The sequence below is a fragment of the Chroicocephalus ridibundus genome, chromosome 4 (genome assembly GCF_963924245.1).
Source record: "Chroicocephalus ridibundus chromosome 4, bChrRid1.1, whole genome shotgun sequence".
In the NCBI taxonomy this organism is placed as follows: Eukaryota; Metazoa; Chordata; class Aves; order Charadriiformes; family Laridae; genus Chroicocephalus; species Chroicocephalus ridibundus.
In genome coordinates, this window is record NC_086287.1 from 40,386,388 (window position 1) to 40,410,844 (window position 24,457).

The following is a 24,457-nucleotide window of genomic DNA, read 5'->3' on the forward strand; positions in this document are numbered from 1 at the left end:
TGCTCAGCTAGCTATTCACTAAAGCTCTGAGTTGCTTTTCTATGGGCTGCTTACTCCCCGTCCAGCTTCTTAAATCCTCTGGACTTTTTTGGGCATGTAAGCTCCCTTCAGGGTATGAATGAAACACTAATTTCACTGACCCTTTTTGATACTGTGGTTTTTGGGCATTTCATAACTGTACACTTCTTACTGTTTGCTAGTTCGGAAAACTGGCTGAAGCATTCTGTATTTTGCAGCTTCACTGTTGTGTTTCTTTTTCAGTACAGAAAAAAAACAACAGCCATGCAGTTCGCAATGCATGGGAATGTCTCGAGTAACATTGGTCCATTTTTCCCTTCAGTTAGGTTAATTTCTAGAACTGAACAGACAACACATATAAAATACTAACTTCAGTACTTTCTAGTGTAAGCCATCCCGAGGGACCTGGACAGGCTTGAGAGGTGGGCCTGTGAGAACCTCATGAAGTTCAACCAGGCCAAGTGCAAGGTCCTGCACCTGGGTCATGGCAATGCCAAGCACAAATACAGGTTTGGTGGAGAATTTGCTTGAGAGCAGCCCTGAGGAGAAGGACTTGGGGGTGCCAGTGGACGAGAAGCTCAACATGAGCCGGCAATGTGTGCTTGCAGCCCAGAAAGCCAACTGTATCCTGGGCTGCATCAAAAGAAGTGTGGCCAGCAGGTCGAGGGAGGTGATTCTGCCCCTCTACTCTGCTCTGGTGAGACCCCACCTGGAGTACTGCAGCCAGCTCTGGGGCATGCAACATAATATAAAAAGGACACAGACCCATTGGAAGGGGTCCAGCGGAGGGCCATGAAGATGATCATAGGGCTGGAGCACCTCTGCTATGAGGACAGGCTGAGAGAGTTGGGGTTGTTCAGCCTGGAGAAGAGAAGGCTCCAGGGAGACCTTATAGCAGCCTTCCAGTACCTAAAGGGGGCCTACAGGAAGGATGGGGAGGGACTCTTTATCAAGGAGTATTATGATAGGACAAGGGTTAACAGTTTCAAACTGAAGGAGGGGAGATTTAGATTGGATATTAGGAAGAAATTCTTTACTGTGGGGGTGGTGACGCACTGGAACAAGTTGCCCAGAGAAGCTGTGGATGCCCCATCCCTGGAAGTGTTCAAGGCCAGGGTGGATGAGGCTTTGAGCAGCCTGGTCTAGTGGGAGATGCCCCTGCCCAGGGCAGTGGTTTGGAACTAGATGATCTTTAAGGTCCCTTCCAACCTGCATCATTCTATGATTCTATGATAAGCTAGAGTAAGTTGGAAAACACACCCTACAGACATTAATAAAGGCACATCAGTCATGTTCGATGACTGATTCTCCCTGTTACATTTATGTTACAGGGTAATAGCTTCTTGAGTCAGAAGGCATTTATCCCAGAGCTGGCAACCGACCAGATGTCTGTAAGCCCTCAATCTGAAGACAAGAATCAGCATTCCAATAGCGTTTACCCCAAAAAAATGAACGGATGCTGAAGACTTTCAAGTTTTGTAGATGTTTTATGTGCAGAGGACGGCAGGAATTCCTAGGGAGAAGCACGGAAGCACTGTGAAAGGCAAACCCCGAGCACGCCCGCACCGAGGTCTCCCTGCCTGGAGCACGCTTACTGCACCCCCACAGCCTGGCCCGGCGCCTCCCACCTCCGGGGAAGCGCTCACGTTTACGAGCGGGGATAAACACTGAACAACCCCTCGGCCCTTCCTTGCTCCCAGAGCTGGAAGGGCGCTACCCCGGGCGGCCCCCCGGCTGCGGAGGCGGCCGCAGGGCCCTCCCTAGGCCGCAAGGGCCGCGGCCGACCCCACCCGCCATGACAGGACGGCTCCCGCCTCCCCCGGGAACCACCGCTCCCGGCACGCACTGCGCGCCACCGGCCTTCACGGGCGCGGGGGATTGGCGGGAGCGGAGCCAATCGCGAGTGCAGGCCTTGCCCGCCCCGTCGGGCCCGCCGCGGGGAGGCTTTGAAAAAGTTCTCAGGTGCGCCGGTGGCTCTGTTGCCTCCCTCCTACCCGGGCGGGCGGGTTCGGCCCGGCCCGGCGGGAGCCCCCTGCAGCTGCGGGGACGAGGCTGGTTTGCGGCGGGAGCGAGGTTTCGGGTGCCGGCGGCGAGGACCGTGCTAGCGCTCCGGCTGCGGGCGCAGCCCCGGGTCCCGGAGCGATGGGGCGGGCCGGCGCCTGAGTCACCTGTGCGGCGCCGCGCAGCCCCTGCTGTCCCTCAGGTCTTGGGGCCGTAAGTTCATTTTCTCATTCCAGGCGAGGGGATAATGCCCAGGTCCTTCACCAGCACCTGCCGTGGCTCCGTGCCGGTATATCTCTGTGGTTGTCCCCTCACCGGTGTCCTTTGTGCGCCCCCCCGCCCCTCCCGGGACCCCGGAAGGGCCGCGGGCAGCCGCTGCGATCGCTTCACTGACGGCATCGGCTACCGGAGGCCGCGCCTCGGCTTGTGTTCAGCTGCAGGGACAGGCGCCAAAGCGGCGTCCTCCGTAGCGCTGGGGGCAGAGCGGTTTGCGTGAGCCCTGGTGGTTGGCGGACATGGAGCTGGTGGCTGGGAAGGACACCGAGCTCCTCACATGCTTGGTTTTCCCCCCCCTCCCCGTCCCCCCACTCTCTAAAGAGGGTTTTGGAGAGGGGGCAATAAAGTTTCCATCTCGTGGAGGTGCGGAGGCCTGTGCATCTGCAGACGTTGTAGCAATTCCACGTTATTTACAAACCTTATTGCCTAAACTTCTGGCTAAATAAATGCTAGGAGTATTTCCCAATAATATGACTCGAACATACATATAGGTGAGGAAAACACGCGTGCTTTAGATTGTACCGAGCTCAATACCACCCTCTGGGGTTTTGTTCAGTAGAATGGAATGATAAAATAAAAAAGGGACAAATGTAAATAGCTGAGGGCTAGGGGGAGAAGGATTCATAGTGGTAGTATAATTTTACCTGCTTAAGGAAATATTCTTAAGGCCTACCTAAAATAATCGGCTACGCTTTAAGCAGGAGTCTCAGTAAACACAATTTGCTTAAGTGACTGAATATACCACAATTGTTGCTGCTTTGGTCCAATGGTATTTCTGTTTGCTTTTAGAATAAAATAATATTTACATTGTAGTTCTCTTCCTATGCTTAGCTTTGGCCTCTGGTTTCTTTTACACTGTTGGCGAAATTAAAGAACTTTTTATTAACTGTGTTTGTTTCATAAATTGTTACATAGAATGTTATGAGATGGGTCTGACTATCTTGAGTCTTGCATGCTAAATGATGTTTCCAGCTCTTCAGTCTTCCTGGGGCCTTCCTACACTTTGAACATCTGTCACGAATCCTAGATCACCAGAACTGAGTGTTGTGTTCTAGCAGGATATGTTCGAGGGTTAAATACTTACTGTGATTACTCTGCTGTTCGTGTTTAGGCATCCAAAGATAAACATTTCTTTCTAGTGCAGTGTAGCATGTGGAGTTCTCCTTCAGTTCACCACTGAGTAATTTGCAGCTTTCTTATGTCCCAGAAACCTCTGGCCTATAAGCATTGCTGACTCTTCTGTTCTTACTGGAATGATCTTATACATGGTCAAATATGAGGAGACGTAATTTTACATAACTGCTTTCAGAGTGGTAATGTAATTTAATGTGACATGGACTTATATGGGAAGCCTATATCATATTAAATTATGTATATATATACATACACACATGTGCACACTTCCTGTTCTTTAGTAAGGAGAGAGTGTAATTGTCTGCATAATTGTATTCCAAGCATCTTTCAAAAATTTTTTTATTTGTTTACCCTGTAGGCTGGGAAGCATGGCTGCTAAGAAACTAAGGAGAGCAAGGTTGTCTCAGGAGCTGTGTGAAAGGCTGAGTCGCCATCAGATCACTACCTGTCAGGTGAAAGGATTGTTTTGTGTTCGTGGGGGTGTGTTTTTTTGGGGAGTGTGTGTGTTTTAACGCATGTATTGTTTACTTTTTTGTAGTTTAATTTACAGGGAGCTTTACTTTCTATAAAGTAGGAGGCATTTCAGGCTCCATCTGGCCTGCTGCCCTGTAAAAACTAGCTTTAAAGGGATGGATGCCTAACTAAAACGTTTGAACATGTATGTACTTACTACCTTCCCTTCTAAAGAATCTGAAGATGCTTTATGTTAGCAGGGGTGTGCAGCTACTACTGCTATGAAGTAAAACATCCATTTCACAAAAGCACATTTATATTACATAATCTAGTGTGTGAACATACTGCGATGTTACAGTATCAGTCATGGGTTGATTCAGCAGTATGTTCTGAAGTTGTTATGAATGCTCACCCAAAGAGAGCCATGAGGCCCTACATATTTCAGTAGTATGCATGATAAATACCGGCCCTAGCCCTAGGACTGCAATCTAGAAGACATGATGTAATTTGAATGTTTTTTTTTTTAGTTAGTAGAGACTTTTCTGGGCAAAAAGGTGTTACCTTGTTGCAATTCCATCACACAGTTCTTGAATGATTGATCCTTTGACTCCACGTCCTTTAAAATATGAATACAATTTCCTTTATTATACTGGTATAAGAGCAACGTAGGAGAGGTATAGCATAATAGCGTGGCACAGTTGGTAAACCTGTAGAATGTGTATTAGGTGTATATAAATTGCATCAAGTTAGTCCCCAGTCTTGAATTTCTAGCTTGAGCTCTCTGAACTGTTCCATCATTTTTCAGGACTTTTTGTGTCTTTCCTTCTTGGAGCTAATGAAAGTGACGGGACAGAGCTACTATGATGTGCAGAAACTTCTTTGTAAAGTCAGCCGGGCTTGTGCTCCCAAAATGCAGACAGTAAGTATGCTTGTGTTGATTCTGTTTTTCATGCAATATCTGTGAAAAAGCTAAACAATGTCACTCATGTTTTTACCTGGGAGCTTTCTGATGTCTCAGTTTGATTGCACAATGAAATAATACTTTTATTTTTAAATTTAGATCTCTGAGGCACTTTATTTTGATGCAGTGACTTTTGTTAGGTATTATAGCCTCAAGAGATTGTTCAGGTTTGCAGAATTGGTTCTGAGTGCAATAGGGAAATACGGCAGTCTCTCTTGCAACCAAGCATGTAAAAATTGCTTCTAGTTTGGACCCTGCAACTAAAAGAAAAAAAGGCATTGTTTAGTACAAGCAAAGAATAAGAATTTCAGTATAAATTGTTTTTAGACGAAATTGGTGCCAAGAAGTGAAGTGATCCTGAAAATAATTTCTCGAGGATTTTTTCCATCCGTGTAAATGAGCTGTAGTGTGGTTTAGGCTACAGGTAGCCTAACTGGGGAGACTGCAAGAAGGAAACAGATGTTAGCTGCAATGCAGTGGCTAGATTTCATTTTCTTTTTTTGAATTCAGGTGAAAAGATGTCAAAAATAGTGTCTTGTTTAGAATAGAGAGGACGTGGACAGTTCTGACTTGTGTCAATGCAGCCTGCTTTTTTTCCTGAAAAAAATAAGCCATGTCAAAGTTTATTATGTGTAATTGGCGTAGTAAGTGTAGCAGTAACTCTGTGAAACTTTAATTTCACAAAAATACTGTGTTACAGTTAGTGATATGCAGAATTAATATGCCTTATATGAATGGATTAAAAGTTAGCTAATTCCTAGTTTTCCATCAATAGCGGTTAATAATCATCAATAAATTGAATACAGATGAAAGTTTTAAGTAGAGTTCTAGCATTGGCTTTTGCCTGTCATCCATGCATCACTATTCAGTCAAATTTCTGGAATAAAATCTTTGCCAAGAAGCTTGGCAGATAGTGAAGTTTGTCAGACAGCAGTTGTCAAGGACTGTTAATACAGAGACAGCTGATAGATGACCAAATACGTAAACACGTATGATACAGAGCTGTACTTCCAGAAGCAGATGGTGTTGGCTATTTTCAGGGGTTGTGGATTGAATCTTTGCAAACACAGGATTTCAAATGGACTTTGAGGTCAGAGTGACTGATGTAACATCATGACTGATGTAGTAAGAAAGTTTGACTATATCTTTGAGTAAATAAAAAATAAAAAATTAGGTAGTAGGAGTTATAAATAAGGGGAAAATATTGTTCAGATAGTTGTTGAAAGCACTGGCAGCAAAACTTAAGAGTATGCCAAGATACACAGTAAAATTCTTAATTTCTGGAAAACCTGGCTCGCAGTATGAAGTACAGAGTGAAGCCTACTGAGCTTATCAGAGAGGAAGCTAGTTAAGGGGTAACTTGATCACATTATACACTGAGTAGAAAAAGATAATTATGTTAGAGGTCTCTAGAGTCTAGCTGAACAAGATCCAGTGTCTGGAAGATAAATTAAAAAATAAATCCCTGAAATGGGAAGCAATAAGAAAATCTTTAGAAACTAACATAAGTTACCATTGGAAAAGATTAATTCACTTGAACTCTGATTTAATAACTGAATTTTTAATATTTTTATTTTACTGAAAGACAGTCTGGTTCAACCATAATTTTGTGGGATAAATACTGAAATCACTGGGTAGGAAAGCTAGACTAGAATATTGTTTGTTTCCATGGTCTACAGGGTTTGTTTCCAGTCTACAGGGTTCAAGTCCTGTCAGAGCTTAAAAAAAAAATGATTAAATTATGTTGCAAATCCTTCTTCATCAGTATATGTATTCACTCTTAAAGTGAATCTGAGCAAAAACTCTGATCCCATATGAGTGAGGTAAAATTAATTGATTTTTTGTATTGGCCTGTTGTGTGTCTTGAAAGCTATTTTATCTGTATTTCTCCTCAATAGTACTGAAGAACAGAGAAGGTCTGAATGAATTTCAAATCGTTATTCTAATATGCTACCTGTCATAACATAGGAAAGAACGGTAGCATAAAAAAGGAAAGCACAAGCTATCTTATCTTAAGCTGTTGGTTGAACTAGCTGGAAAATTTTCTGGTCAACTTCAGCAAAAAATGCACACTTGTTGGCCCAACAAGTGTGGACTAAACCATCTGGGATTCAATGGTGTAGCTATTTAGTTAGTTATTGATGATTCCTGTGGATGTTGCTTCCATAGTACGCCATACTCCCAGAAGACTGTCTTAAGGCTGGGATAAATCTGATGCCCATATTTCTCTCAGGCATAGAGAAAATCAGGTTTTCTGGAGTGGTCAATCATGGCAGGTTATGGTGGTATACTGTGACAGGGCTTCAAGAATCTCGGTTGTTGGGCGAGGACCCTGAAACCTCTGGGAACTCTTAACTATAACTAGAGCAACAACCATTAGATCTTGGACTGTTCCTTTTAAAATCAGACTTCTGATGTTCAGGATGCCCAGTGGTTGAGACGTGTCAGTTTTAGCAGGGGTCCACAAGGTGCGAGCAAGACCTGTTTCTTTTGGAAACATCATGTTATGGCATTGCCGTATCACCATTTCTGTTTTGCTGTTTCTTCTTTGTCTGGTTTAAATTGATTCCCTAAATGAAAATAATTCTTACAAACTAGAATTCTGATCTTGGGCCAGTTCCTCTAGTCAGTGGAGGAACTAGAATTTCAACTATTTTCAGTTCTGTATCTGTCATGTTGTCTTGACTAGTCTTCCTCACAAAAGTGGAAAACTATTAATGGCTGCAGGTTCAGCCCAGGCTTGCTCAAAGACTTGGGAATTTTTATCAAACCTTTTCTTGAACCCAGGTAATTTCAAATTGGTAATGAACATTGGCAAGGGAGTCCTTGGTTTTAGGTTTCACGTGAGTCTTCTGCATTGGTCACTAACCATACATACAGTGTTTCCTTATTTAAAAGTTGGAGTTTTATGGGTTGAAAGCGAGCCTTGTTGAATAGGAGTAGAGAAAACCTTTGAAACATTATTTAAGGCTTGTTATAATTAAATATTGTGGTGAGGGAGATACTGTAAAATTTTAAATCTACTCTGTGAGCTATAAATGGGATATAAATGTGAGGAAGGGTGATGAGCTAAGGGAGGACTATAGCTGAAGGTAAGAATACTTTGCTCATTGGCATGTGTTAAGTCATTCCGGGTTGATGAAAGCAAATTCGAGAAGCTTGCTATTTCCATTAACAAAAAAAAAGTAATTTTCTGATTTGTGTGTTTTCTTTTGCTTTTTTCCCCTCCTTTTGTAGGCTTATGAAATGAAACTGAGGAACTCCGTCAATTCCTCTTCAGCCTTTTTATCCACGACGCTGCATAGTTTGGATAAAGTCTTGCATGGTGGAGTACCCTGTGGATCCCTCACAGAGGTAACTTGTTTCACATATTTTACTGCAATTGCACACCTAGAAGTCAAAAGTCACAGATAGATTGGACTGGATTGTGTCAGGTGCTTTAAACACAAAATATATAAAAAATTTGGATCAGAAGTGTGGTTTTTTTTTAAATTGGTAGAGGCTGCACATTTTTTGGGTGGGCTTTTTTTTTTTTTCTTCCCCCCAGCATGTCAGGTAAGTAAGAAAATGAAGCAATTAAAAAATCTGGTGACCCCACTTTTGTTTAAAAAAAGTGAAAATTTTCCCAGGAAATTTGGGAGAATTGTTGGCTGGATTTTACAGTGGGGAAGTTGCAGTGTGGTTTCATGGTCAGAACACAAGGTGCTAAATCAGGAGTCTGTCCTTTTAATACTGACTCACTCGGACTTTACCAAGTTATTAGTTTTTATGAAGGTACAATAAGCAATTAGGACAAAAATGTGAAGCATATAGTCATGAGAATGACTTTACAGAGCTTTTATATATAAATGTGACTAATTTATGCAATAAATATGTAATGCATTCTTTTATAAAGAGAGTGTAATTAAGGCCTGTATTATATGTGCATACATTGCCATACTACAAATTGCATATCTGTCTATCTATAACTCTGTCACACTCTGGCTTTTGGATGCACTGCTATGTTTTTGCTTAGAATTTTCTTTTAAGAACAAGGGAATGCTTAATCTTCTAGTACATGGATTTCTCTATGGCCTTGCAGAAAGTCGTAACAGTTTGCATAGTTTCTATGATCTGGAAAGAAAGGATTTGTGTGGATGTTCATAGGAATCATTGAGTATTATAAAAATAGACAGATGCAATCTCTGTCTTAGGAATTTGCTGAGCTACAAATGGAGATGAGGAAACGTATATATATTGGAGGGAGTATCAATATATGTGTGCCTTGTTCTTATGTTATTGCCCCGGCCATCTGTTGTTGTCCTTTGGTAGAGACAGAATCCAGAGCTAGATGGACCTTGGTTTTATGCTATGTGGCCATACTTTGCTTCTTAAAGTAAAGTTCTGAGTTCAGCTGTGCCCTTGAAATGAGTGGAAAAAATATATAATTTGCCTCATGCTCTGAATTTAGACAGGTTGAAACCATTTTTTTTTCCTTAAACACTTTAACAGTCCTTACCAAGTGCTTTTCTTTGTCTGCTGTGGCAAGTTGCCACAGTAAAGGAGTAGAAGTGAGAAGTTTGGGAAAATCTTACTATGAGGATAATAGGTTTTTTTCCATACCCTATAATCAAACTACATTGGTTTTGATCTCAGATAGAAATCACTTATGAAATCTGATAGTGACTTAAAACGTATTAGCATTTAAGCAACACTGAGTTTAGACTGCTGTAGGGGATATTACTTTTTGAAGATTCTGAGCATTTCTTTTTATGTATGATTTACAGGAATATACATAATTCAGGTCTTCATAAAAATGTTTAAGAACACATCCATGAATTTACATTGATCTGTCAGAATTATTTTCTTCATATTTAGTCCTAGCTTTGTTACCAATTTACTATAATAAAATTGAATTGGAAGAATTTAACCTTAGGATTAGTACTGCTAGTCTTCAAATTCTGGGAGAAAAGACTTGCTAAATTCTTTTTCATTGAAGGAGAAAGAACTGTTTTTATAAGTAGCAGTGGGATATGCAGGGTCCTGAGATTGTAACTATTCTGCTGTTGAAGGATAGTACCTTCAGCAGGAGATGAGTTTTTCATTCCTAAAAATATTTTTCTCACCAAAGCGCTGGCCACACTAGGTGTAGTTTGACCTCTTTTGGATATTATTCATGCAGTCAAGTGGCGAAATAACACAGTCCGTGTTTGAAAAGAAATGATGCTTGCTCATGGCTAGGATCTGGTTTTCCAGGATTTCCACCTGGTCCACCAACATTTCCTCAGTGGAGATAGAGAATGGCTGTTTGCTTGCTGCTTAAACTTCTGAATTGTGCTTCTTTAGTTGAAACGTAGAGCCACTGCTGCACAGATAGTAGAAAAGTAGAATAGAGATGTGTCTCTTCTTGTGATATGCTGACTTTAACATGTCCTTGAGCCTGTGACTGCCTCATGAGTGATGCCCAAAGAAAAGGATGTCACCCTTCTATAGGTCAGTGCAGATAACCAAGTCTACTTTGTCCCCCGTCCTATGGCTTGGCAATTTTAAGTAAAAGATGGCCGGAGCGTGAAATTTGCATTAGGGATCCTGAAGTATTTTTTTCCTAATTAAAAAAATAAGCGAATGTGAGCTTTTTGGGTACGAAGAGCCATACAGTTAATTTACAAGGCTGCTGATAACAATATTGTGAATGTTTGCTTTTTTTTCTTCATCCTAAGCATAGCTATAATTCAGCTATCAGTGCAGTCTATCTGATGGATTCTTCCCTGAAGACCAGATAGAATGGCTCTGGAGCACTGATAGACTTCTAAGGTTGCTGATTATCATGTTCTTGGCATTGCTCCAGGGGCAGATCCAGGAAAAGCAGTTGTTGACATGCTGGGAGTTTTACTGTACTTCAGCCAAACTTTGACTACTAAGTTTTGTGGGTTTTTTAAAATTTTTTTATTATTTGAAAGGAAGTTCTGCAAGCAGTTGATATCAAAACATGGATGTCAAATATAATCTTCCCAAGACAGCATAAAATAATGCACTTCAGGAAATTAATGCTAATGCTTAATTTTCCAGAGCTATGTATTTTGTAATCCTTCTCAGTTTCGTTGATTACCACAATACTCGATTTTAATTTTTTTATTTATGTTTCCTTAAAACATTTATTTCTTTAGATATGAGAAAATCGGGGATACTGTTGCTAAACTCTAAGAATAGCCATACTCCATATATATCAATATATTTAAAGGTACTTGTGGGAAATGAATATATTCAATGATAGGCTGAACTTTTATCTGACTGTAAATGAAACGCACTATGCCAGGAAATGTGTTGAAATTTAAGTTTTCTTCTGGAAAAAAGCTTTTGAATGTTGAGGTTTGTTTTTTTTTTTTTTTTATTCAAACATATTTTGGTTAAAAATACAGGACCTGCCTAATGCAGTTATAGTCAATAGGTGATCTCACCAAGTGACTTTGAGATGTTGAAGTCTGTACAAGACATCTAGTGGAGGAGACCAGAACTACAAGCGCTATATCCACCAGTGGCTTGATCTGGTTGCAACCTCACGCTGGATTGACAATACTGATGCATAATAATTTTAATCAAAAATATTGTAGAGAGAACTAGGTAGACTCCAGAAATCAGATGAGTAACTTAAGAGATTAGAGTGTCTAAAAAAAAAAAGTGTATAGCTTTTTATTTGCATTTTAGGTCCTAGCTGTGTAAAGTGGCATGTATTAGGGGTTTCTCAGCAAATGTAGAGACAGAGAACAATTAACTATGCAGAAACTGAGTTTCGCATTTAAAGCCTGTTTCTGGAGGTTTTCAAAAGCACTTTTGCAAGAGTCATGAGATCTGAAGTAGTTTCAAAGGTTGTCAGCACTGCAAGTGTTCTTCAGCCTGATTGTTAGATGAAATTTTAGTAGAAAGCTATCAAGTGTCTGCTGCTGCTGCCGCTTTGATGCTGTACTGCAGCTTGCGAACGCTTTCGGGTCGTGTTCTTTTTGGATTCAAGTGAATTTGGAACTTTGTAATTTTAATTTGCTCTTTTGCAACTTACTGGAGCATAGCTGACCAGCAGATTGCCCTTTAGTATTTTTGTTATTAGGCAGATATTCTGAGACAAGTTCTCTTCAAAAGTATGCTGTGCGCAGCATTTACTTCCTGACTGGTGTGGCTAAATCGTTGTCTTCCTGTTACCTTACCCAGCAGTGCGGGTGGTTGGAAACTTGGAATTTGAGTGCATGAGCCACAGGGTTCAGACTTGTGGTGGTATCTTCTACAGCCAAAGCTGCTTGCTTTTTGAGTGCCAGAGGGATTTGATTTGTGTTACACTGTCTCGGACCATTTTTTCCCAAACCACTATTAGGTTTTAAGTTGGAAATTAAATCATAGCTGAAATTTTGTGGTCAGATGTCAGAGCTTTTGGCTAACTCCTCTGAGGAAAAATTAAAGTAATGACTTTGTGAATATTGAGGAGTTTAATCCCCTGGTAGCTGAAGAAGAATTAGCTCCTTGTGACTTCATCCAAACCCTACAGATGTGCCAGAGAAAATAATACATACCTTATTGAAAAATAAAAGTATGTTTTATTAGGGGGAGATAAATTAGAAATTGTAGTCTTCACATTTCTATCTGGGTGGACTTGATGATTTTTTTCAGAGAAAATTTAGAGTAGAACAAACTAATCAAACTTTTTGCAGACATTTGATTTAAATTATTTTAGAGTCCTTTTAGTGGGTTGTTTTTTTTTTTTTTTTTAAAAACTAAGATTGTCAGAACACTTGCTGAACTCCAGTGGTAATTACAATAAAATGTGGTAGTTCTTTAAAATTGTTTACTGTGGATTATTTAAAATCCATTTTAATTCCATTTGAAGGAATGCTGATAAAAGATGAAGTATTGTTGTCTTTGGGAATAGAAATTCTCTGTTCCTCCATTAGCGTACTTTCTTGTACTAGATTGTATTGCAAGATTCCCTGTCTTTCTCTGGTATGATGCTCATTTCCTCAGACATTTTTACAGCATCTCTGCTGAATTAGCTCCTGCATCAGCCACTGAAATAAATGCTGGTTCCAGTGCACCTCCCAGGCAAGGCTGAAACTACAAACGTTTTTATGAGGTCTCCTCATAGTTGTCCAAACATTTTAATTTAATAACTGGATTGATGCCCTCCCCTCATTCATTTCAAGTCTTTTTTTTAACATGAAACAGCTGGTGAGATTCCTTGGCTATCACAGTCTAAGGAATGTGTATTGCCCCTGCAATTTTTATATATAATTTGGGTTCATATTAAAACCTGGCAGCTATTGTTGATACGATATTTTGTAATTTAAGTACAATGGATGGAGGACAGATAATTGCGTAAATATGACTGATCCATAAATATGATCTGTAATTCACTAAATGCAGTGTGTGCTTCTAAATCAAAAATCATCTAATGCTTCTCTTGCATTAAAGCTTGAAGTAGATTGACTGATATGGCTTGGTTTTCAGGCCTTGTTTAAAGACAGAAGTGATTTAAGGGATTTTAACCAACTGTTAACAGTAGCTAATGTGTAACTGTAGCTAATGCAGTCCCTCAGTGTTTCCGTGCAAATTTTCTGTGCTTCAAGTCGTATTACTGCTGCTTAAAATGAAAGTAGAGCGATACTATAGTATCTTGTGGTGAAAGAGTGTTTGTACTTAAAAAAAACCCTATTGTCCATTTAGGCTTAAAAAACAGTTTAATTTTGAGAGTCTGTCTGTTGTAAGGTTTCTTTTTTAATTTAAAACAACAACTCTGTATTTCAGCCTTTGTTTTGGCAGTAGTGTGTGTTTTGAAGAGAGGTATGGTTGACTTTGCAGTTTAACCTTCCTGGAGAGGCTTATTTTTATCTTGCGTTATTTTTCAGTCTCTACTAGCATCAGAGTGAATCCATCATCTTGTTTTTAGTGCCTAACATCACTTCAACTTTGTATTTGCTATTTTTCTGCCCTCTTAGTATTTAAAATGTCATCATCTCCATCCCAGAAGCAGCGAATGTGATATTGTATTTAAAGACCCACTGTAGTAGTAATTTTTTATCTGAACACAGAGCCCAGCATTCATTTGCAATCTCTGCAAGATCTGCAGTGGATAAAGAACAGCACACTGCCATCTCTAGTAGAAAAATCTTGCCCTCAAACTGGGGATCTCATCAAACAATGTATACTTTTGATCCTTGTGGTTTTTCTCTTGGATCAAAATCATACTGGAACCATTTCACACAAGTTCAATGTGGTCTTTCTGAATACTGAGTAACCGCAGTAGGCTTTCAGTAAGCACAGGTGAAAGCTTAAAATTGGCAAGCTTGACTGTATCATTAAATGGTATTCATGTTGAAATATGGTACTAGAGAGTTAACACGAATGGCAAAACACGTGCTACATAGCAGAATGTAGTCTCTGGGGCAGATAAAAATCTGTCTTATATATGAGTGATTCATATTGAACGTTCAGTCTTTACAAAATATAAGTTGTCTTCCTTGTGATTTCCAAGAAAGACCTGGTTTTAACCAAGGTAATGATGGCTCCTAAGCAGTCATTTACATCTGTGAACTCATTAGCTCTGGACTTTGCTTTCAGCTCTAAAGGCAATTGATGTCATGTGAATGTCAACTGTGAATCTTTTGCTCTGTTTTAGAAGGTAGCATAGGGAAGGAGATAGAAGAGAACTAGGTGTGACTCTAGGGAAGATCTTGTAAGAGGAAGGGGAGAGTAGGAGACCTCACATATGAGAGGTAACAAAGGATGTCAAAGAAATAAAGTACAAGCATAACGCTGTGTCTGAAGAACTGTTTATTCGTCAGTGGATGAGTTTGACCGCAAGGCACAGATCCAAGAGTAACTGCAAGTTGCTTTTTGTGGGCTGCATTCTATCTTTTTGTGGCTGTCTCTTTTGGTAGCTGGAAGAGCAGAACTTGAGGAGTTCTGGCTGATGGGTCTAAGTTAAAAGTAGAATTAGGGTGAAATGAATGTGACATCTCTTGTTTATGTTACTAATCTTTTTCTTCCAGCTAACTAGCCCACCAGGTTGTGGCAAAACTCAATTTTGTATTATGATGAGTGTTCTGGCTACACTACCTGTGAGCATGGGAGGACTTGATGGGGCTGTTATATACATTGACACAGAGTCTGCGTTCAGTGCTGAAAGGTAAGAAAGATGCAAAATTCTAAAATTCACACTTTCAACCTTTTTAGCACCTTTTATCTTGGAGCCTTCAATTATTTTCTGAACAATAATTAAGCATTGATAAAATAAATACCTATGGTAGTTACTAAGCATTCATCTGATATATGCAGTTATTCCATAGATGATGAAATTAATTTTAATAGAATGTGTATGATGTTGCAGATTCAAATTGTGGTATGATTAGGTGGGTGGCGCACTCACTAATTTATAAATGGTCTTAACAGTCCTATACCTGAAATATTTCTTTGCAGTTTAGTTTGTGGAGTTAGCAGGAAGGTTTTGAGGATGTAAAGGCTCAGCGTTTTGAGTAGAAAGGAAATGGAATTTTTTTCTGTGAACAGTAGGACTGACACAGCCAGTTTTCCTTCAGATTTCTGTCCTATTGTTGCTGGGTGGGGCCCTCAGCCCTTCTTCTGCACTTCTGATTTCCTTCTGCAGTAACCTTGCATCTCTCCTATATCCTTAGTGGCCATGCAGTACAATATTCCCTTACCTCTGTAACATCTCTAATTCCTCTAATATCTCCTGGTTTGCCCATATGACCGAAACTGCTCAGCGATGCACTTACAGTATCTTCTAATGGCTGAATGGACAGGAAACACTATATGCTGTAACTAGTTGAGAGTTATAGATGTATGTGCATGTTGGTTTCCGCTCTTCCCATGTTAACTGACTGATTAGCTGTTGAAATAATTTTGCAATATGCCATTAATGGTAGCTCTAACTTACTTTACTTGGCTACCAATTTTTCTAAACCACAAGGAGTTTGATGGTTTTGAGATGTCTATTCCTTTGTCAGTGTTGCTTGGAATTCATGAGTCAAAAGTTATTAAGAGTCTGGGGGAGGACAAGAAATACAGTAGTCTCATCCTTATTTGTTTAGAAAAATGGTCAGAAAAAGGTTCATTGAAATAACTTATATATTTCAGATGACGTACCCATGGCCTGAATCTGGAGTATCAAAGCAAATGTATTTGTATTGTTTAATAATTTGAAAGTATCACAGATGTGGTTTCTAACCCTGTCTTTGTCAAGTTAATTTCACAAAAGTTTGATTTACTTTAAACCATAAGTGTAATGTATCAAAGAATTCCCCTATCAATACAGGCTGGGGGATGAAAGGATTGAGAGCAGCCCTGCCCAGAAAGACTTGAGGGGTACTGGTGGATGAAAAGCTCGACATGAGCTGGCAATGTTGTTCGCTGCCCAGAAGGCCTACTGTATCATGGGCTGCATCAAAAGAAGCGCAGCCAGCAGGTTGAGGAAGGTGATTCTTACCCTCTACTGCGCTCTCATGAGACCCCACTTGGAGTACTGCATCCTGCTCTGGGGCCCTCAGCTCAGGAAAGACACGGACCTCTTGAAGTGGGTCCAGAGAAGGGCCAGAAAGATGATCAGAGGGCTGGAACATCTCTCTTGTGAGGACAGGCTGAGAGAGTTGGGGTTGTTCAGCCTGGAGAAGAGGAGACTCTGGGGAGACCTTATTGTGGCCTTTCAGTACTTAAAGGGCGTCTACAGGAAAGATGGGGTCAAACTTTTTAGCAGGGCTTGTTGTGATAGAACAAGGGGTAATGGCTTTAAACTGAAAGAGGGAAGGTTTAGACTAGATAAAAGGAAGAAAGTTTTTTACCATGAGGGTGGTGAAACCCTGGAACAGGTTTCCCAGAGAGGTGGTAGATGCCCCATCCCTGGAAACATTCAAGGTCAGGTTGGACAGGGCTCTGAGCAACAAGTTCTAGTTGAAGATGTCCCTGCTCACTGTAGGGGAAGTTGGACTAGATGACCTTTAATGGTCCCTTCCAACCCTATTCTGTGATTCTGTAATTCTAAAAAAAGCTTCAAGTAATGTCTCTGTAAAGTATGGTGTTCCCTTCTTACATACCATTTAAATTTTATTTCAGGTCACTGAAGTGTAGGTAGTAGAAAAGGGTAGTACCTAACAGGTGAGTTAAGACTTGTTGTTTAAAAGTGAGTGCTAAAGAAAAGGAAAAACAGCTTAACGTGAAAATGAAACTCCTGAAAATAGAGTAGGATGTAGAAAGGAAATATGTTAAAAATAACGTTATTAGTAAGGATGAGAATATTTATGTATTAAATCGTATTTAGTATTGCTCGGTTGAAAATGATAGTTAAACACAATTTCAGAAGACAACCTATATCTTACACTTTCTGTGTTGCAACCTCTAAGGAGCAGCACCAGCAGAGTGAGGGAAGTGATTATCCCCTTCTACTGGGTACCTGTTAGACTACATCTAGATCCTGTGTCCGATTTTTGGTTCTCGGTTTGAGAAATGCATGACAAACTGCAGGGACTTTAGCTGGGGACTACCAAGATGGTTGGGAGCTGGAGCGCTTGCCCTTTGTGGAGAGACTGAGGGCTTGCTCAGTCCAGAAGAGAGAAGGTTTTGGGGGGATCTAACAGCAGCCTTCCTGTACCCATGAGGAGGCCAATCAAGAAGATGGCACAGTGATGCATGGCAGGGAGACAGCGGGCGTACTTTGAAATCCACTCTGTACTGCTACATGGAGAAGCTTTTTCAGCATAGGGATATTCAGGAATTGGAAAAGGTTGCCCAGAGGTTGTGCTGCCTCCATCCTTTGGAGGCTTTCAAAATAGGACTAGATAAAGCCTTGAGTAACTTGTTCTGACTTTGTAGCTGGCCCTACTTTGAACAGGATGTCGGCCTGGAGATCTCCTGAGTTCTCTTTCTAACCTGAATTGAATTTTCTTACAATTCTATAATCCTGTATTATTAATAGATGGCAAGTAGAAGAGATTTTTGTTTTGTTGTTGTTCTAAACACTTCAGATAAGAGGGCAAATATTCATTTAATAAACTTATTTTAGAGGGGTTAATAGAGATTTTTAGCTGGCACTATTTTTATTTAAAACTCAGAAGTCTCTATCAGAAAGCCTGGAAAAAGTGTTTATGTCCCTGCTTCTTTTTAGGGCTGAGAGTTACTAAGTTGTAGCTGTCATACTGGCTGTAATGCCATGCTGCTTCTAGAAAGATACTGCATAAAGCTGTCTAATTTTTTTTCTTTTGCTAAAAGGCACTTCTCTTTTGTCGTTCTGCCTGGCAGGTCTTTCTTCAGGGCAAGGAGCTTTTTGCTTCCACAAACTTTCATGGCCTTATTACTCTCTGACATGACAGTTTAGTTGAATCTAATAGCAATGCTGAGAAGAGTGGTCAGAATTGAGGCTGGTCTTGTAAGATATGCCACTGTTTTCTGTAGTTTATATGTTTTTCTCTTGTGTAAGAAAAAGCTGTAATAGTGCAGATAGTGTCTCTCATTCAGCTTTGTCAGAACGTGGACAGGTGGATGGAATGGCCATAGTAAATCTGGAAATCAAAATTGTTATAATCAGATTTGTAGCAACTCAATTCAGCTCTAGCCAGCTATTAACTGAAAACATACCAGACTTATTTAGAAAGTCTGAAAATAATTTTGTTTGCTTTTCTCTCTAGCCATACTTACTGCTTGTGAAAAACACTGGATAGAAATTTCTGTGAACCAAAGCTTAGAACAAACAGGGATTTTCCACCCCATGAGCTTCCACCCTGATTGCAGAGAACATGTTCTGTGCAGCTTTTGGTCTCACTGTGACAAACAGTGTTTAGATCTTAAAGAACTTTGAAACTCCACAGAGCTCTCTGAATTGTACTGTGATCTCAGCAAGATGAGGTGTGTCATTTTAAGTCAGTCTGTGTAATGGTGGTCTTTGTGATATGCATGCCCATTAGGAAGGGTACTGAAATCTCATTTCATGCAGACCATTGAATGACAGATCACTGTTGCCCAAATGGTCTGCATGATTAATTATGCAAATGCAAAGACAAGATTCTCTTCCTGGAAGTTCTGCAGGACAAGTTTAAATATAATAAGTGATATCTAATGAGTGAGATTCAGGCTATTGTCATGAAATTGCTTGCTCTGGGGAGGTATGTTAACATTCAAACTTAGTGGTTCTGTTTTTAAACCCAATAAAAATGATTTAAAACAATTGTTCTAAAATAGCTTTAATGTTTTGGGTTTTAATGGAAAGGGCCTAAATAAAAAACATAACTAGTAAGTCGTGCCCACAGGTATCATCCACTAGATGCCACTCTTCTCAAGCTATAAGCAGTGGAATATGTCTGCTTAAAATACAATTAAATATTTTCTGTTATTAAAAAACCAAAATCTTCATTGTATAAAAAATTACAGTGCTTGGACTGTAACTATGAGTTTCCAAGTTGAATTCTTGGATCATTTATTTAAGAACCTAGATAAAATTGCCTTGTGTTCAGAGGGGTGGAACGTCATTCCACTGACTTCCGAAGAGTCCTCAATGATTTTATGTATAAAATCTCATTTAACTGAAAATGTTGGCCTCTCATCAGTAAATTGTTTAGTTTTACATCTGTGCAAGAGGTTTTTTCAAAGCATAGTTTCTGAATATAAAAATATTTTCACAACAAATAATAAATACCCAACTTCCTCTGACTTCTTTTGGTGTTATCACCAGTTATCTGATATGCTTCCTTAGTCTAGTCCCATAATAAACAGTGGTATGCTTTACAATTATAATTCAAAGTTTTGAAGAGTCATGAATTTGCTAATAAGGTAATGGAGAACATTTAATCATGGAATCCCACATTCAGTTCTATCAGTGAAGCAGACACTTAAGCTGTTTAGTTATTTCATTATTTCAAGCCACGCCAGTTGTACTTGTGCTATCTGAATGGATGGATGTTCAGTTGTAGCTGCCTGGCAACTGAAGCCTCAGTCACTTTGTGACACAACGCAGATTTTTTTTTTTTGCTATGTTCCAAAAAGTATATTTTCTTAAGATTTTATAAGCCCTTTTTAAAAAGAGGTAACTGGCACAGTGGAAATGGTTTCAGTGAAGAATTCTCCCATCCAAATGACCTTGTTCTTGTTTTTAAGGAGAGATTATATGTGAAAAGATTCCCACTATGGCGGGCATATTTTCCATACATGTACTGCTTGTATAAATACTTGCAGTTGAACTGAGCTATGTTGTTTACAGTCTTGCTTCCATGTTGGCTGGACCTTGTAACAGGTCTGTTTGTTATCAGCTTGTTAAATTTCTGTGGTGACACAAGGTCCACTTTATGATTTCTCTGCATGATAAAGGTGGAAGGGAAGATGGTTTGAGTTGGCGAGTACATTTGTTTAAATGAAAATAATATTTAGATATAATAACTAAAATAGGAGAATGCTTGGCCATTGAGTGGAACCTCTTGTATAAAACTCAAAGAACTTTGCATTCAGTAACTATACACTTTGCAGTTTCTTTCCATAGGATATACGCTGTTTCTTTGCGTACAGACACATTATGTCTTTTGCCAGTGTTCCACTGACTCTGGCGTCACTGGGAAGAGAACCTCGCTGCTCTGACTTCTAGTATTTCACTCTGACTCCTAAAGTATGCTTCTCCTTTGAAAAATATTTCCAGTATTATTTGATATCTGCTTATTATTCAGAGATTTGCGTTGTGAATACTTGATGCCTTATTATCCCACATTATTCCTGTTTCATTGTTATGCCTTCTGGTTTTTTGATAGGTTGATTGAGATAGCAGGAAACAGATTCCCTACTTATTTTGACTCAGATGAAAAGCTGTTCTGCATGACCCGTAGCATTCACCTGTATCGAGAGCTGACCTGTGGCAGTGTACTGAACAGGTATCCTTTTCCAGAGTTTAAAAAAATAAAGACCATTTTGACTGGATTTTCTGTATCAATATTTGTTTTATGTCAAAGTTTTATGAAGAATAATTCATTTGTTTGGGGCTTTTTCATGATGATAACAGCATGGTCTCCAACAAAGGAAAATCGCTACAGAAGGACTGACACTGCTCTTCTCATTTTATAGCACGTGACTAATACACATCCACTTGATGTCATCCACTAATTCCTAGTAGACAATTTCAATATGATCTGATCCCTGTAAGCCTTTCAAGGGCTTCATGTGACAGGTCTTATCTTGTCTTTGATTATGGAGAGACCATAGTGTAAGAGTTAGGTTTTCCATGAAATAGGAGTTTTCTCCTCCAAAATGCAGTTTACTTCTGGGAAGACTGGGACCCCTCCAGCAGTGGGAAGGAGGAATCATTTCACAGTCATCAGCCTGAATGCTGTTGTTGGCAGTGTTGTATTGTCATGTTGTTAACTTAATTTGTGAACACATTTTGCAATGAAAATGAATTAAGGTATATCTTAGCATCATCTTGTGTATTTTATGTTAGTGAGAGAATTATTCTAAGAATAGCTTCTTCTAGTTCGGCTTTATCAAAGAACAGCTAGTAGAATATTATCAATGGGGTAGGTTTGGCATACTGTCTTTGGAGGTATACGGAAATGGATTTGACCTTCTGCATATATAGACACCAAGGATTCTGGTGTTGGCAATGGGACGCTGCTACTGTGAGCAAAAAGGCACAGTTTCAATGTCCACTAAACTTGCTGCCTGCCATTCAGGGGTTGTACAGCATAGAGTTGCTAACGAGAGGTTCTTCCAAAACTCTCTTTTGGAGAGGTCCTGCCTTGGCTTATGTGGTCAACTGGAGCCTGAGATTCCTTTCCAAATCTCTTCAATACATGCAGATGTTAGTGTGAGGTGGGGAAAAAGAGGGGTTAACTTTCAGCTAATTAAAGTAAACCTTTTATTTAAACAATTTCAGGGTTATAAAATGGTTCTAAATAATGTTATCAATGTCTGAGTTTTTTTAATTTTTTTTTTCTCTTTTAGGATTATGTCTTTGGAAGAAGAAATTATTTCAAAGAAAGTTAAACTCATAATAATTGACTCTGTTGCTTCAGTTGTCAGAAAGGAGTTTGACACAAAACTCCAAGGCAACCTGGCAGAGAGAAGTAACTTTTTGACTAGAGGAGCATCAGTGTTGAAGTATTTGGCAGAGGAGTTCTCAATACCAGTAAGTTCTTCCTCCTTTCTTAAGTTTTTGCCTTACAGTACCAAGTAATAAAATCTGGAAGAATGAAAATGACAAGAAGATGGAAACCAGAAAAAGCTTCTAGCAGGAATCTTCAAGCAGGTACCAGCTGGAAAATAGTTGGGAAATGGGCGAATAGAAACTGTTCTGCTTGGAGTATTTTGTTGGGTTTTTTTAATATTTTTTTTTTAATTTAGTACTTCAAATAGGGGTTTACAAGATTTTCCAGCCGTATTTCTATTTTTTTTTCTTAAATCTCATATTTTATTTTGCTGCCACTAAATATTGCTTACCCTGATAGTTCCCTTCTAATGCAATGCTTACTCTAACTAGTTCGTACCCTGACTAGGTGAAGATCTTTTTCTGCCTGTCCCTTCTACTTAAGATTATAGAATCTCAAAAGGCCTTATACTCTGGAGCAGCATAAATTCCTTTTGTGACTGATAATGTATGCTAATTAATGCAGAAGGGAAGGTAACAGCTCAGCAAATCCTTGTCTGTGGGTTTACCTGTAAAACGCAAGGAAGACACGGAAAATCAGTGCAGGGACTGGGTGGAACTGGTTCAAAAATGCTGTAGAAGACGTAAGATGTGTAAGTGTGTGTGTGTGTGTGTTCCCTCGTTATATGATCCACCAAGGATCATATCAAGTCAGAAGATGTCAGTGAGACTCAACTCTTGGAAGTATTTCTGAGTATGGGTAGCCTACTCATCACTCCGGTGTAAGAGAGAAACTGTGGCAAGAACTTGAGTAAGACTGGTGGGGCCGTTTCCTTCTGATGCTCCTGTCACAGCAGCTGTCGTACCAGAAGTATACATGTCAGAGGTTGGAACTGGCTGACTTAAGAGGAGTGGTTTTCCTTCTGCCGTGTAATTTGTGAAGGCTTTTGATGGAGAAGATTAAACCCTGTGTAAGTGCCTTTAAAGTTCAGGTATAAAAGATAGCATCCTAATTCATCCTACATAAGAAGAAAATAAAGCTCGAAGGTTTAAAGGTTTCCATTATGTTAATGCTTTGAGGCATTTGTGATACTGGTGTGGTGGTGCTGTCCTTGTTTCTCACTGTGAACTCTTTGGTCAGGAGTTCTGGAATTTTGGGCAGGAACTTCTGCTCTGGGCACAGCTCTGTCTTTATGAATTGGTTGATGAGATATTTACCTTTTAAATAAAATCTTTGAAGATCTGTGTAATAAACAGATTGAAAGCTTGTATATTTTTAAAGCACCTATTAATTAGGTTTATCAATTTATTCAATGGAAATCCAACTATATTTTCATTTATCATTATCTTTAACGCACATTGCTTGTGGGTTGGTTCTGGAGTATTTTAAAGATTTGTTAAATTTTATTTTACAAAATAAACTGTAGTTACTGCTATTAGCTAAGAATTCTAGGATGGCCTTGGCTAGAGATTTGGGTTCTTGCAAACACAGATCACTAGGCAGGGCTGTGTATGAGTAACATGCAAAATCCAGCAGCAGCTTGTGTTATGCATCTGCGAGTGTTGGTGTGTACTAGAGATAAGTCTACTGTTGCATACACTGCATTAACCTCTGCTACTTCAGGTTACAGAATATCTGAGGTTCTAATTATAAATAACTGTGTTGGAATTATTCCAGTTGTTTTTACTTACCCAGAGAATCATAAATATAAATTTGGGACTAAAAGAACATTAGTAAGGATGGAAAGTGATTTCAATCACTAATAAATTGGACACATTAAACAATAGGTAACGTTTATTTCATGCCAGAATTAGTGCAGGTAAATATTGAGTTGGGCATGGAGTAGGGGGACCCAGTCTGAGACGCTGAAAAAGATTTGGAGTTGATGATAGGAGTGGAACTTGAAGGCAATCCTTTTGGCTGTAGCTGGAAGTCATGTGAAAAACTTTGAGTTAGTTGAGCAAGGGAATCAGAAATAAGGAGGTTGTGAATTATCTAGTTGGCTGTAACTGTTACTGGAGCAGTACATCTGGTGTTAACAGGCCAGGGAGGATGGTGAAAAATCAGCTTCCAGAGAATAGCCCAGAAAATGACTGGGAGAAGGGGAGAGCGGTCTCAGTAATTAAGATGTAAGGTGCTTACTTGGTTTAGCTTAGCTAAGGAAATGTTAAGGGTCTCTTCATTAGTCAGTATGTACCTACTTGAGGAAGAGGTATTTGATAAAAGCAACCTCCTTTTCAGCTGACAAAGGTATACCACAGTTCTGTGGTTGGAAGCTGAATTAAGCAAGTTCAGACTTCAAATAAAGGGGTGTGTTCTTACTGGACTAATTAATCATTGGAATGCCTTACTAAACATAAATAGCTTCTTGTCACTGAGTATTTTTAAATGGGCTCTTTTTCCCATTTCCTAAAAAGGAAATGGGTTCAAATAAGATTAAATTTGGGAAAACCCTGTGCTACCATGTTATGCCGGAGTTCAAATGAGTTTAATGCAGTTCTTTCTGTTGGCATTATAAACTCTCTAG

General features: G+C 39.6%; 1 protein-coding gene across 3 annotated transcripts in view; it reads left to right on the plus strand.

Moving 5' to 3' along the window:
* Positions 1 to 1,932: 1,932 nt before the first annotated feature.
* RAD51B (RAD51 paralog B) overlaps positions 1,933 to 24,457 on the plus strand; it is a 417,762-nt gene continuing 395,237 nt past the window's right edge. For 2 of the 3 annotated variants that reach the window (XM_063332868.1, XM_063332870.1), the window contains exons 1-7: positions 1,947 to 2,232; positions 3,788 to 3,881; positions 4,688 to 4,801; positions 8,081 to 8,197; positions 14,854 to 14,990; positions 20,602 to 20,721; positions 21,788 to 21,971. In XM_063332868.1, coding sequence (XP_063188938.1) covers positions 3,798 to 3,881; positions 4,688 to 4,801; positions 8,081 to 8,197; positions 14,854 to 14,990; positions 20,602 to 20,721; positions 21,788 to 21,971 — 756 coding nt within the window. In that variant the 5' untranslated portion in view covers positions 1,947 to 2,232; positions 3,788 to 3,797. Of the gene's footprint in view, positions 2,233 to 3,787; positions 3,882 to 4,687; positions 4,802 to 8,080; positions 8,198 to 14,853; positions 14,991 to 20,601; positions 20,722 to 21,787; positions 21,972 to 24,457 lie in introns of all 3 variants that reach the window. The other variant, XM_063332869.1, reaches the window with a different exon arrangement.